Genomic DNA, 14,596 nt, shown 5'->3' on the forward strand with positions numbered 1-14,596 from the left:
TGTATTGGCTGAGTATTCCTGGCTTTTTTTAAAAAAAAAGGTGAATAATTGTGCTGACAATTTTAAATTAAACTCAAAACCCCTGTGGTGAAAGCATGTTAAAGTATTAACTTTCAGGAGCCAGCAGATTCAGAAAGCCAGCTTTACATTTCTTCTACTCTATACAACTTAAAGCCAGGCTGGAATAAAAATAGCATTTCAGGAAAATCAAGCAGCAAGAAAAGATTACAGGACACATTCCATGCCTACAAAGGAAAAGAATATGTAAGATCTGTTATTAATAGGTGGCCACAATCATGTCTCTCTACAGTGACTGGGCAGTCAGTTCACCACCAAATTACTTCACATCAGGTTAACGTTACACAGAAGAGAGGGAGAAGTGCAGGACCATCAGGGCATCCCACTTCTTCTGGGTTCCTCTTTGCTCGCTCCTGCCTCAGTGAGGTAACAGTGTAACTCACCTGGACATTCCTCCTCAGTCCTACGAATTTACACCCCCTCCTGATCAACAATATTTGTACCAGTAATAGCAGCCTGTGGCCCAATAAATAAGAGCATGGTCATTGCTAGTAACGTGCCACAGGTTTAATATGAAGCTAACAACGCAAGCCTCACACTTGTCGGGCTTTGCCTGGACTTCACTTGGAGCGTTCTGTTAGCTCATTCAGCTGCAACAGCAATTGTCCAGTGATTGTTCACAGAAAGAAAATAAAGGATGTTTATCACCGAATTTGTTTTAGTTTTACTGAGACTTGCATAGATGTGTAGCATACAATCACCTGTTAACAGTTTCGGTACATACAGGAACGTTAGCTAGTTAGTTAGCTTTAGAAAAAAGAACTACTGATGACCACAGGACACCCAATGCAGCACCAAGTAGTACAGGCAGAGGGGCTGACAGCAGATACCCTGCAGGTGTGGGCACAGGAGGGTACCAGGGAGACACCTTCTCAGCAACCCAGCCGTGGCTGTTTACTGTAAAGGTTGGACCCAAGCAACAATTGGTTTAGGGATAACAAGGACAAAGAACAAGCAGTTAAAAGTAAAACCGTGCCACACTGGCTGACTAATAAAGAAAACAGATAATGTAAAATGTGTTGAAAAACATAAAACAGCCTCCAAGTAGATTCTAAGAAAAAAACAGGAAGAAAACATCAGCATCATGCTTCTCCCAGCAAAGAGGAGGAAGAAATCACCATCACTATCATCACACTCATCCTCCAGGTGGAGACAGCAGGATGTTGACAACTCATTGTAAACTCCCTTGAAGCCCCTGTCTCAGACTAAAGGTAATGAATTCACCAAGCAGAGGAGCTTCTGAAAGGGTGAGAGCATAATGCCAGAGAAAATAGTGGATGGTTGGAGCAGTGCGGGAGGGGGAAGAGATGTATAATTTCACTGTGGCTAAAGAGATTTGTTCTACACTGATCAGAAAATTTAGACTGGAAGGGTCAGCATCATTGCAGCTGAGCTGATAATAAACAACTGCTTGTGTTTTGGTTACACAGCTGAAACTTTTAATACTGTTCAGTACCAGTGGCTTACCTCCTCAATCTAAACATTTTGTACCCCCTCGTCTCTGTCATTAAATGGTAACTTTAAACAAAGTATTCATACTTGATTTCAAAGAATATGCTTTTGGTGGCATGGAAAATAATAGAGAATACACCTCTGTTACACCTATGTTACGAGAGTGACATACCACCCTTGCTGGTCTTAGAACCTGAGGTTCATGTAGATGCCTTCTCATCTTTAGGAGAGGAAAACCAGACAAGAAAGAAAACCAGAGCAACAAAATATTGTAAATAAATAAATAAATACAGTGTACACGTGCAATCTACTTGTCACATCTCAGTCTATGAACATCAACATTAATTCAAGATTAATTTAAAGGGAAATACAACCGATGTAAGTGTGTCACAAGAAAAAAAAAAAAAAAACACACATGAAAACAGGTCATCTTAATCACTTGCCTCTTCCCGTCTCTCTTCAGCAGAAGGAACTTTAAGTTCTCGTGCCGTGTCATCCTTGGGATCAAACAAGTATATGTAATCCGATGAGTAGCTAACAAGGATCTCTTGACCATCTTCACTATAACAGAGAGATGTTACTCTGCAGGATTTGTTATTGAGATGAGGAGGAACAAAACGTGCCACCATTCCAACAGTGCCCCTACCAGCATAATTCCCTATATTAAAAAAAAAAAAAAAAAGGAGTGCAGGGGGAAGAAAGAAACCATATATTTACTATGGGAATTTTTCAACATCTTCAATATACTTATTTAACATCCAACAAAAGATGATTAGAAAAAAAGCTAAGTATCCTGTAGCTTCTACATTAAATTGGATCTGAGTAATGACATATCAGATCTTACTGGTATTCTGTATTTTTGTTTACAAACACTACATACATCATTAAAAAAAAAAAAAAAAAAGAGATGAACACACACAGAGAAATATATTTATATATCACATACACATCACATGACAGTATGGTTGCTATCTGTCAAATGTAGTACAAATGGAAATTTTGGAACCCAAGAACTTTTACACAATAATAATGCAAATCTGTATCTACACACAAATTAGAAAGGAATTAATTATATGAAACCTTAAAAGTTTAGGACACACATCTCCTCTTTTCTACCCAAAATGTTTTTAAAAATAGTAGTTTTTCTTTGAGACATAATAGTGCTGTCACTTTGAAACTACAGAAATATACAATACATTGGACATACCATGCTTCCCTGACAACTCACCTCCATTCCACACACTAAAACTATCTTAAATTCTAGAATTATAGTTTGTGAGCAAATAAAAGTTACCTCTAAGAAGATCCAACATTCAGAAAAACAGACTGTTCCAAAACCTCAAAATTTGCCATGTAACTGCTTCCCACATGGCATACCTGTTGTGGCTTAGTATGCGCCACAGTCTGCCCTTGACTGACTGTTCTGTACCACAGAACAATTCAGAATTTATCATCTCACACTATAGCAGGACTGAAACAGAATGTTTTAAGTGAAAATCAATAGTTTGCTCACAAGTCATAGAATACTTCACCTCTAAAAAAAAAAACCAACCAAAAGCCAAAACACACAGCCCCAAAACAAACAACAGAACCCTATACCACTACATCCAGAAAAATTAAGAGTCTTCAACATTTTGTCTTTTCCTTCCTTTACTCCCTAGGCCAGCATACCTGAGTTCATCTTAGTCCTGTATTGTTACAGCACAAGAGAGGTACGTAGTACCTTTACATCAACACCCCCCCCCCCCCCCCCCCGAATCTGTTTCTCAGGCAGCTGCCACAGATTTTTGCTGACCACTGTGATGAAAGGAAGAAATCTTATAAGAATGTTAGCACGATGAGAGGGCTATTTTTATGTTTATTGAGTGATCTGTACTCTTTCCTTGCTCCTCCATCACAATCATCAACAGGAAAATGCTGCAAGAAATGACAGATTCTGTGACACTGATTACTTGTATGAATGTGTATGCACAGCTATGTATATTAATTCATACGTGTCCAAACAAACAGTGATCATACACTGTAAGAAAGAGCTATGTTAAAACTACATAACACTTTTGCATGTCACCTGAATTTTTTGTTATAAAATCCTTAGGTAAGCATTGGAAGCATGTTAGCTTTCACCTGAAGGATTTGTAGCTTCTCAGTAAAAATACGGTAGCTATAACAACAACTACTGCAAAGGTAAGCATACTGCATGATATTGTAGAGTTCATAAGATCTCTTCCCATAAGAAGCAATGCATTCCAGCTTGGCAGAGTACAAGAAGAAAAGAACTACAGTAAAATTCAGGTGGACCACTGCAGGCTGCTATCATTAGCTTTCTGGAATCTCGGAATCACATATTTCAAGACAAAAGAAGAGACATGACAAAATGTCTTTTTCTGCATTCAGTGTATCACATATCCTAAGATGGATGAAGAGATTAAGTTTACTTACCTGAAGATTTCTGTATTAGCAAGTATTAAAGTGAAACGATTCTGTTATTTACAAAGCATAGTCCTCAGTGAAGAAAGCTACGCTACATTCGATACTACACTTCAGTCATTCACCACCCATTTTGGAAAAAAAGAATCTGAAACAGGATCTGCAAATGGTTAGAAAAGCTTACTGTAAGGTATGGTTCCTACCTGTTGCTCTTGTACCGAGCATTCGCCGATCATATATTCTCACTGAGCTATCAGAACAACCCACTGCAAGATAGTAGGGGATTGGTGGACAGATAGCGACAGAAGTGGCAGCACGCCGACAGTTTATTAAAATATCCTGGAACAAACAAAAATACAGCATTTAAATAATAGCTCTGAAAGTTTGAAACATAATTCTATTTTTTACTTCAGGACACAAGCCTATTAGTCGGGGAGGTTTTGAGAAAACTAGGTTTGCCCCTGTGAAGGTAGGTTGTAAATATGTGAAAGAGAAAAGCCACTGCAGAGAAGGAAAACTATCAGAGGAAGAAATACAGCAGGAGATCAACTAAAAAAGAAAGCAAACAAACCAAAACAAACCACAGAAACAAACAACAGAAACATTTAAGGATAGATAAACATAACAACTACAGATCTATAAACTAGCTTGCACCTTGGATTTTCTTAAAATTCAACAGTAATCTATGTTTCCATAAGAGTACCACATACACAGAAACAGTTTAAATTGATTTAAAGGATCAGAATAGATTTCATCCATTGGCAGATAATTGGATAAAGGGGCAGGTCTGTAGGGGCCCGGGGAGGGAACCTATAGGTGTGCACGTATAGGGGGAGTGTATAGAGGAGCTGTATGGGGTGTGGAGGGGGGACTTGTAGAGTTGTGTCGGGAGGGGAGGGGAGGGGAGGGGAGAGGAACCCCTAGAAGGGGTAAGGAAGTGCATAGCAGAATAAAATTAATCTAAAGTAGTAATACATACGTTGCTGTCAGTTTTTCTCCAATATTAAAACTGTTTCTGAAATGTAAACACAGTAGATACCACCAATACCTTACCTTCTAGGGAGTAACACCAGTGACTAATTTGATCTAGTATAATTCATTACCAAATCTTTTCTTACAGAAGGACAAAGGATGCTCAAGAACTCAAGGCTGCAGATGATTTTCAAGACTCTTTTTTTACTTCGAACTCTGTACTCTATAGTAACTGACGTACATCAGACCAAGAGACTCAATTTCAACATAGAATCTTTTCTACTATATCTGAAGCCTCACACTGAAGTTCATAAACTAAAAAAATGCCACAGGAGATACTATAAATAAATAAATAAAAATCAAGAGACTCCCCAAACTTTTTTTGTTTCTTGGGAAATATGTTGTCATCTCCACCAAGGACCCTGAAATCTATTATTTCTAAAAGCCTTACCAGAATTCATATCCTATGTTTGTATGATGTACAGCTCTACATTTAGGTCATCTTTATTAAAAGATTTCACTCTTACATCTTTACAATCTTCCTTTGTGCAACTTGTTTTGATTCGAGTATCAAACCATCTTACAGTGCCATCTTCACCACAAGAGAGGAAAGTATAGGGATCATTTGGTACTGTCATAATCTGCTCAAAAAAAAAAAAAAAAAAAAAATTAATACTTCCAGAAATACCATACCATTAATATGAAAATAAAAGCATCAGTATTTTGAGCAGCAGTAAAGACTGAAGCAATTACGGCAAGTCAAGCTTTCTGTTGAAATAAAGAGGAAAACTGAAAAACTGCTGATGTGTCTTTGTTTTCAAGAAAAGGTCTGAACTAATGAATTTAAAGCAACTGTGGAATGTCACATAAGATCAAATATTTGTAAGTCAAAACTTAGTTATTTCTATTATCTTTTAATTAGCAACGTACATCTACTGCAATCAGTTTTCAGATGAGCAATCAATTCGCTGCAATAATTCAGCAGAAGCTCAGTTTGTTCTCTATCAAGTAATCAAAGACAGTAACAAACAAAAAACCCTCAGAAGTCTGAATGACATGAAAATACTAGACGGCTTTCAGTCCCATGGGGCCATTCCTTTACATTCATAATTGTCCGCTGAAGCAGCTATACATTAAAAGGTGTTACTAACCTCCCCCCCCCTGCATTTTATATATATATATTTATTTATTTATTTAACTTTTTAAGAGAGCACTGTATTGCACCGTTTTCCTGACCTCAGCCCTACTCAAACTAGAGAAGACTCAGATGGAGTCACATGTATAGCTTCACTCAAGAAGGCCTCCTTAAAACAAAATAAAAAGGCAAGGAACGATAATATTAAAGCTGAATTCCACAGGTCAATGAATGTACATGAAAAGTCATGTTTTTACATGCTATCCTTTAAATACAAAACAGAGCATGTTGTAGAAACTAGCAGTATTTTTTTCTCTTACACTACTGCTACTATCAGTAACTTCATAGAAATTTAGAAAGCTGCAAAGATCAGTAATTGTGCAATACACTAATTCAACACAGAGTAAATGAGTGATTCTTCACATTTTTAATGCAATAATTTATTCTCCCCTTCAACTCTTAATAAATACGGATATCAGCAAATCTCTCTGAAGTGGGATTACACCGGTAATCGCTGCAGGATTCAGCATTTTGTCTTGTAATGTTTTATATATATATAAAAAATACATATATAAATTAACTAAGACAAGGTCTGCCATGCCAAATCTTACTGCTGACAAACAAAAAGTTTAGCAGGCATAACAAACCCAAGGTTTTAACAACAATGGAACAATAAACTTCTGAGCTTCGACCATTATTCCTCAATACGTTAGCATAACATAGTGAAAAGAGTGTTTTTGACTACAAATTCACTCAAATTAATCTCATTGGTGTAGTTATAAAAGCCAGCAATTGTTCTTCAATCCACGAAATCCTTCCAGCGTTTTTGCTGTATTTCGATGCAGAACTTTTATTGAGAACATTTACTTCGTACCAAGAATGTTGCTGAACATGGTATAACACAGCGAGCCCTTATTTCTAGTAGTTGTATTTTATTTTTATTCACACTAATACTGTTTGACAATATGCATGTAATATTGCAGTACATACCTCCACTTGCACACACAATTTTTGTGCAGTGTTTAAAAACATACTAAGTACTTTATAAGCACTAAAATAGAAACTCAGAAGTGCTGACTCAAATAATTATGTCATTATTACTAAATTTAAGTTCAACAACTACACATTATATATATAATTTTCATCCTTTTTTTACTAACAAAAAAAATTCATTTTCTATTTAACTTTAAAAATATATAGATAGCTATATGGTCATGTTACTGTATTGAAAATATGAAGGTAAGAGTTCTCCATAAAATTACATTCTTCTTCTGAAATGCAATTAACATAAAGGGCAATAAAGAAAAGCATTTGGCTGAGTAAAAATAAATGTATAAAAAATAAATTGTCCAGAAACATTTCAAGAACATCTCTCCCTCTCTCTACTTACTCTATTCTTCCCCAGAATGAAAAACAGTTGTCCAGTTATCTCACAGTTCATAACAATCTACACAAATTTCCACATTACTCTCTTTCAATTGATGTTTTTCTAACGTCTTGGACTGCCATAAACTCCAAGTTTAAAGTGCAGTACAAATTCAAACCACATTCAAATTTAGAATTGGTACCTCAGGGGCAGATGATACAAGCTTTTGTTATTTAGAGAATCCAATGAGTCAAAGTTCTATATTTAATACAATGACGTGGTTACATACAGCTGGGCAGTAACGTCATGCTATTTTGAAATTATTTTCCCACTCCAGAAACCTCTCAGTGACCAAGTTTGTTATGTCATAAAGTAAAGCTGTATCTCAGCCATTTACTTAAAAAACCCTGCTATTTATTATACTTTCATATGCCAAGGCTCAAAAAAAGATCTGCTATGCCACAAGGTAATGCATACGTTTCATGTTCAAATATCAGGTTTGAGACACAGTAACAGAATTTATAGCCTTTATAAAAGTACCTCCCAAAAGTATAATAAACTTATCCTTTTGAGGAGAGGTCAAACTGAGATATGTTAAACCTCAGTGCAAAACAGGTGAAGAAAAGTAACCTCAAAAAGAGACACGGTTGTTAAAATAGTCAGTTATACAAGGGGGTTGAGATTCCTTCCGTTACCTGTGTTGAAAAGCAGTACAAAGGACCAAAACAGTATCACACTGCTGTCACTCAAAACAATAATGTCCTCTTGTTCACATTACTTGCGGAATAAACACCATACCAAATGCCACCGGTTTGACTGTGCAATACAGCAACCATCCGTACTTTCTTCAACGAATGATTTTGAAGAATTCTACTATATTCTACAACTACTTACTGCTCAGTTTAGTTGTTCTGTATGGACAACAATAAAACTTGCACCATGATTTGCCAAACTGTTAGGCTCTTCGTATCTCTTCTAAAATATTTTTCAAACTCTTACAGTCTGACAAGTTCAATTTGTTGTACCTATGAAGTTTATATTTATCATCTGGTTTAGTAACTTGCAACATGCATACCATCATTACTGATGACAAACAACACCTTGCGAAGAGACAACCAGACAACCCACATCTCATACTACAGGTTGGAAGTGTTATGTTCTAGCCTCCATTACAACCCCTGACCCAACAAGCACAACTGGCAACTGCTTTCACTGAATTTTCCCAGCCTGACCACTGGTTTGCAGCACCACCTGGTGTCAGTCACTTTATGGGATCAACCAAAGCATTGGTCAACACAAGCTCAGGCACATCAACACTTCAGACCACCGCAGCGACTTCCACGCGGCCATCGACTCTTTCATGAGCAGCACTCTGAGCAGCCTCGCCCATAAACCCAAACCTCACACACCCAAACCCACTGCTCCAATGATACTTCTACTACTGCCTTCACCGCTCCTCGGCACCGTATCCATAACCATTCTCCTAGTCTCAAGCTCAAAGCTGCTTTATACAGTACTCACAGCTAGCTACCCAGGGGACAGAGGTACCCGTTGAGCCCCTAAGTGGCTGCCCCCAAGCCTGCAGCCCACCACCAAGGGGGGGGCTCTTATTTCCCCACGAAGTCACAGTGCAAGGACCTGACCACCCACATCCTCAAGCAGGGCATTTTGTTTTTAAGAAATAGCATCTCGGTCTCTAGAGGTTCTGGTGAAAAGCCAGGTTTTATCTGAGATACAGAGAACATCCAACCAACGCGCAGAATCCACAGAGTAGCACACAGACTACTATCTATAGTAAACTTCAGTGGGAACTGAGGCAGTTTAAGCTTCTGACCCTGGGCCATAAGGACTGATGCTATTCAAAGGCAACAGCAGTTTCTCGGGCAAAACAAATCTCCAAAATAAAAGCAGATGATGCAAGCCTGGGATCCAGAAGCGCATTTTGCAAAACTGAAAAGACAGTCTTATATTAAACCCCAGGCAAAACCATATCTAACCAAACAAAAACAGAAGAAAACCAAAACCACAAACCCCAGAAATGGAGTGAACACCACAAGGTTCTCTCAACTGACCTACACAGTTACCCTGCAGACAAGAAGCATTTTTGACAAAACCTTTAATGGAAAACATGTAATTACAAATGTAAGGACACATCTATACATGATCAAAAATTAATTCTGGCAGTACTGCATCCATTTTCTTTTTTCACACAGCCTTTTCACATACACAAACACCTGATTTCTTAACAGGTATTTTTAAATATTCTGTTCACTTAACCTACAAAGAAAGATATTTAAAAGTTTGCCATGAAATCTGAGTGAAATAGTTCAAGCAGCGATCAGTTTGGCATTTTTTCCCCCTCTCTGTGTACTGTGGTAGTTAAAAAAACCAAACAAAGAAAAAATAATCAAAAACCACAGCACTGGAACATTTATAACCTATGAAGGAAATAGCAGTATTTTTTCTATTTTAAGCACAGTAAGTTTTAAAAGCAGATTTTGCTGACAATTAAATAAATAGGTCAATAAATCTGATTATCTTCCTAACTTAAGTAACATTTTTTTTCTTCACTTGCCTATTTATAGGAACAAAACTTCCAAGCAAGGATTGAAAACACTGGTGCTGAATCTACACATGAAGAATTAACTATGAAATCAAATAGAGAAATTACCTAAAACTATCAATAGGTTTATTCACACATGCTGAAACAAACATTTCTTAGAAGGATTTAAACTGTGAAAAAGGCATTAAACTGCTGAAAAGTTGGGGAAGGGGAGAAGAGAAGTTAAAATGCAAATCATAGCCACTGTCCCCCACTCCCCAAACTACTTTAGAAAGAAATTCACAGCACAATTTAAATCAGTTTTGCTCTGCAGAGGATTCTTTCAGTGAAGCTGTATTTAGCAGCTACATTTGCAAAGAAAGTGGTCTTAATAACACTACCTTTTGGAAAGTCTTCCATTTAATTTAGACAACTTATTTTTCTTTTAAAGCCTACTCTAAGAATGTAAAAAAAAAAAAAAAACCCAAACAAAAAAAAACCACGCACCAAAGCAAACCAAATAAGCAAAAAAACAAAACAACAAAAAAACCAAAACCAAAAATAGAAGGAAGGTTCTGCAGCTCTCACTGAAATAAAGCTTTCGGCAGTCTGGTTAAAATCTTGGGCAACAATACAAGAAAATACGTATTCTATCCATCTTAAAAATTATCAGACTTTTGTGAGATACCTCATAGGTAGTTCCATAGTGGCATGTATACTGGCATTGTCTGTTGGTCTCCGCATCTTGTTCAACATTAGTGTAAAAAATGACTCCATCTCCAGAACAAGATACAATCTGTTTGTCGTTGGTGCAGGGTAAGAATTTTGCACTAAAAATATTGGCCCTGTGTCCTGAGCGAATGGTTGTTAAAACCTAAGGAAAAGAGAAAAAGGAAGGCTGTATCAGTTTAATAATTTCAAAGGCAATGAAGAATAGGAAATAACAGACTCCGGCACTATAAAACATCAGTTATGTACAGGCTGCCAGTAACCTACAGTTTAATACACCAGAACAGAGAAGCTGTCTTTACACCGAATTTCTTTTAAGAACAAAGCAGTTCCACAAGAGACATTCACTTACGCACTTGCACAAAGTACTCTACAAAATGAAAGGACTGAAATGCAACTGCAACCTTTTGTTTTTAAAATGCTAGTGATATAAAACATCAAGTTTCTCCAAGTAAAACATTAGCCCAGGGTGATAGCGCAGCCAGCCAGCATGTCAGCGAGGAGGGATTTAGAAGATCTGGGGTATTGCGGGTCAAGAAGAATAAGGCATTGCGATCCAAGTCAACTTTATAGACTTTAAAAATTCATGCTATTCTTAAAATAAACTCACTTTATAAAGGACAACTGAAGCTTATAAGAAAGGATGTTTTGAAACCAGTCAAAAATAAAGATTTCAGAACATGATTACAGGGCAATAAGCTAAGACTTAAGTCTCAATGAATGTCATTCATCTACAGTACAGCAGAGAAGCATATAGTTTACTTTACCACCAGTTGGTTTTAAACACTTTGTGACAACTCTTTATATTTTCTAACATACTTATTAGTCTACCAAAACCAAAAAAAAAAAACCCTCCATACACTTCCCTGTGCACTAGTGAACATTCTATTCTTACCTTCTTTCTCCCATCTGCAGCACTTAAACCAAACTCCATTTTCACCACTAATAGGAAAAAGATACTCACCAAGCTGTTTACAGTATTAAAATTACTTCCAAATTTCCACTCCATCAACTTAATCAAAGAAAATACTATGCAAATGAAGTTTCTCTCCGAGCAACAGCTCATGCCTAATATTTCACAAGTGCTATTTCACACCTTTTAAACAATTCACACAAAAAAAGATTAAGTGTATCTGCATATTCTGAAAGATACGCAAGGCTTAGTATTAAGAAAAATAATCAAAATCAGGAGATGTAACCCATTAATTTTATTTCAATAAATACGCTTCTTCATTTAGATTGGTTCAGATCTCTGCAATTTACTGAAAGCATTCCAAATCCAGACATTCAAAAGAAATTAGGAACTCTATCAAAAAAGCAACTCAGACCAAGAAGTCCATAAGGTACCCTAGTTCAGATTAAAGTTAAAGACATCACCTGCCCGTCCCACTTCTGATTTTACATTACTGCTACTGTGAAAGAAATATTTTTGTCCTGACAAGAAATCCTTTTTTATCTTAGTCATTAAAACCAAACTAAATAAATTTAAACTACTAGGGGCTTCTCTACCATCTTGCCAGCTCTCCATCACTTCCTCTACGGCTGAATATAAGCAAGCGGAGGGGGTTTTTTTCTTTGCTCTGGTGTACAATGTCCTTCTCTCACCGAATTGTAGATACTTCTTACTTTCCCCCCTTTTTCGCACAAGCCCAATCTAATGCCCTTGCTTTTCATGCAGACAATAGCTAATTTATTCTAATTTTCTGCTGCAGTTTTTCCCATCTGCTGATCTCAGTTTAGACATGGAGATGATGGCGCTCAAACTTGGAAAAAAACCTTCTTTTTAGATTTTTCTTTCCTTCCCTTCTTCTTGTCTCCACTGTAAACTGAAACAGCATTCAAAAAAAAAAAACAGTTACGCATTTTCAGTAGAGTTTTCTCACATGTGGATCTAACCTCCTCTCACATGCCCCTCAATTTCCTATGTTGCACAATGTTGCAATAAGAAGTATTAAAGTATCACAGCATTTATTATATGCAGAAGACTTTCCATGCCCTTCTTGACTTGCACATCCTTGTACAGCCTTGACTTGTACATCCTTTTCTACTCTGGTTGTTAGGCTGCCTTGGAGGGAGGAGAAAGAGGCATACAAAGTTGCTGGTACCTAGGCAGCAAAAAACATGAGCAAATACAACACACACAACCAATCCTCAAAAGCCTATTGCCGCTACACAGAGTGAAACAATACTACCACCTCACTCCATTGGAGTATTTTACTACCGACATATAACAGGCTACAAATACTTAATCACTGAGGAAAAGGGGGAGGGGGAAGCAAAGGATTTCAGATGTTCTTTAAAGTAGTTGACTAGCTGTAGTAATTCTGACATCCTCATAACTTTTGTAATTTCTTAAGTAATATCTTACACAGAAAATCAATTGAAGAGGCAACAAATTCAAGAAATCAAAATGTATCTCTTAAAAGCACAGATTAAATCCTTGGGATGGGATTACTAATTTATGTAGCGATCCCAGAAGCTTGCATACAAGCTCCATCCCTAACAATAAGTATTTTCCTCCAAGGAAGCAGAATTTCTGGCAGCTACTCTGTTGCCTTCTTTAAATCTGAAATGTTTAAGTTCTGTTTACGATAAAAAGTTACCATAATGAAAAAAAAAGCATTTTTTAAGTCACATTAAAAACTAAAACCAGTTTTAAAAAGTGGTTTTATTTCCACTCTGGCTTACTTTTTGAAAAGAAGCCTGCTGAAACAAATGCAACTCAAATATCAGTGGGTTACTAAGTTTTTCAAGATGTATTTAATTTAGGGTTCCCACTCAAGATGCCACAGAATCATTTACAATCCAGCCTTTTCAACAGTACTTCCTTTGAAGAGGTCAAACCCCCTTTAGAAGTAAAAGGAAAGCAAACCTAATGGAACCCCACCCTGCAGTGAAAAGTAGCAAACATGATTCTAGAAAAGCTGCGTATCTTCAGCCCCGCTAAGCACCCCCCAAATCCTCCCCCAGCACCTTCTCCTGCAAGCTGAACCCTTTCTCTCCCAGAAGGCAAACCAGGCTGAAGATTCAAAAACCGCAAGTGTAATTAATTCCTAAGAATCCTGTCTTCACACAGGTATTAGCTAAGAGAAGTCTTGGGCTCCATTTAAAAGTTTTGAAAACTGAGTGCTCAACCTGATGGGAATACAGGAATTCCTGTCTTTTTAATCCATACTTGCAGCAGGTAGAGCCTGAGCTCCAGCCAAACTCTTCCCCCCTCCCCACCCCTCGTACTCGTGATGCCTAAAACAAGTAAAATGCAGAAGAAAAGCTCCACAAGACGAATTCTTCTCAGCCACTCCAAAACTATAATAAAGTGCTCATCCTTTTGATGTAGACTTGCAATTACTATACAAATAAAGTAACACATTTCTCCCCAGATGCACAAACACTATAAGCATATAACCTATTTAAACTTAGAAACGTTTAGAAAAATGTCTCCTTCTGAGACACATTTCACAGTAACAATTAGTATTTGCATCTGGCCATAGATAACACAAACTGGAGTGACTTACATAAAACTCATGTAAATAAGAATTAAACAAGATTAAATGCTTCCTTACTAAATCAGATACTTTACTAACACAGAAGACTACATTGATGGCCGAAGTCTATTTTTGTTACTGTAGCCAGCTCATAACAGAAAATATGGTGATAAGGATATCTGCCAAGATGACAGAATTACAGTAGAGTTCTGGTACTAATACCAATTTGCTCCCTTTTCCTGTATTGATTTTGTTACTCAAGCCAGAGAAAATAAGCTAACACAACTGTCAGAGGCATTAAAAATCACCTCTCTAGTATGCTTCAGGAACAACACTGATTATTAAGTCTTCTTGCTAGTACCTGCTGGTTTATAATTACATTTGAATGGGCAGGGGGTGGGGGGTGGGGA

At 37.1% G+C, this 14,596-nt stretch overlaps 1 protein-coding gene across 4 annotated transcripts in view; it reads right to left on the reverse strand.

The window, feature by feature from the left end:
* The window catches only part of DCAF6 (DDB1 and CUL4 associated factor 6), a 90,584-nt gene that overhangs the window by 51,709 nt on the left and 24,279 nt on the right, over positions 1-14,596 (reverse strand). For all 4 annotated transcript variants that reach the window (XM_055801760.1, XM_055801761.1, XM_055801762.1 and 1 more), the window contains exons 4-7: positions 10,661-10,846; positions 5,457-5,570; positions 4,161-4,296; positions 1,974-2,188 (exon numbers count right to left, since the gene is read on the reverse strand). In XM_055801760.1, coding sequence (XP_055657735.1) covers positions 1,974-2,188; positions 4,161-4,296; positions 5,457-5,570; positions 10,661-10,846 — 651 coding nt within the window. The remainder of the gene's footprint in view (positions 1-1,973; positions 2,189-4,160; positions 4,297-5,456; positions 5,571-10,660; positions 10,847-14,596) is intronic.

This window comes from Falco peregrinus, chromosome 4 (genome assembly GCF_023634155.1).
Source record: "Falco peregrinus isolate bFalPer1 chromosome 4, bFalPer1.pri, whole genome shotgun sequence".
Taxonomy (NCBI): domain Eukaryota; kingdom Metazoa; phylum Chordata; class Aves; order Falconiformes; family Falconidae; genus Falco; species Falco peregrinus.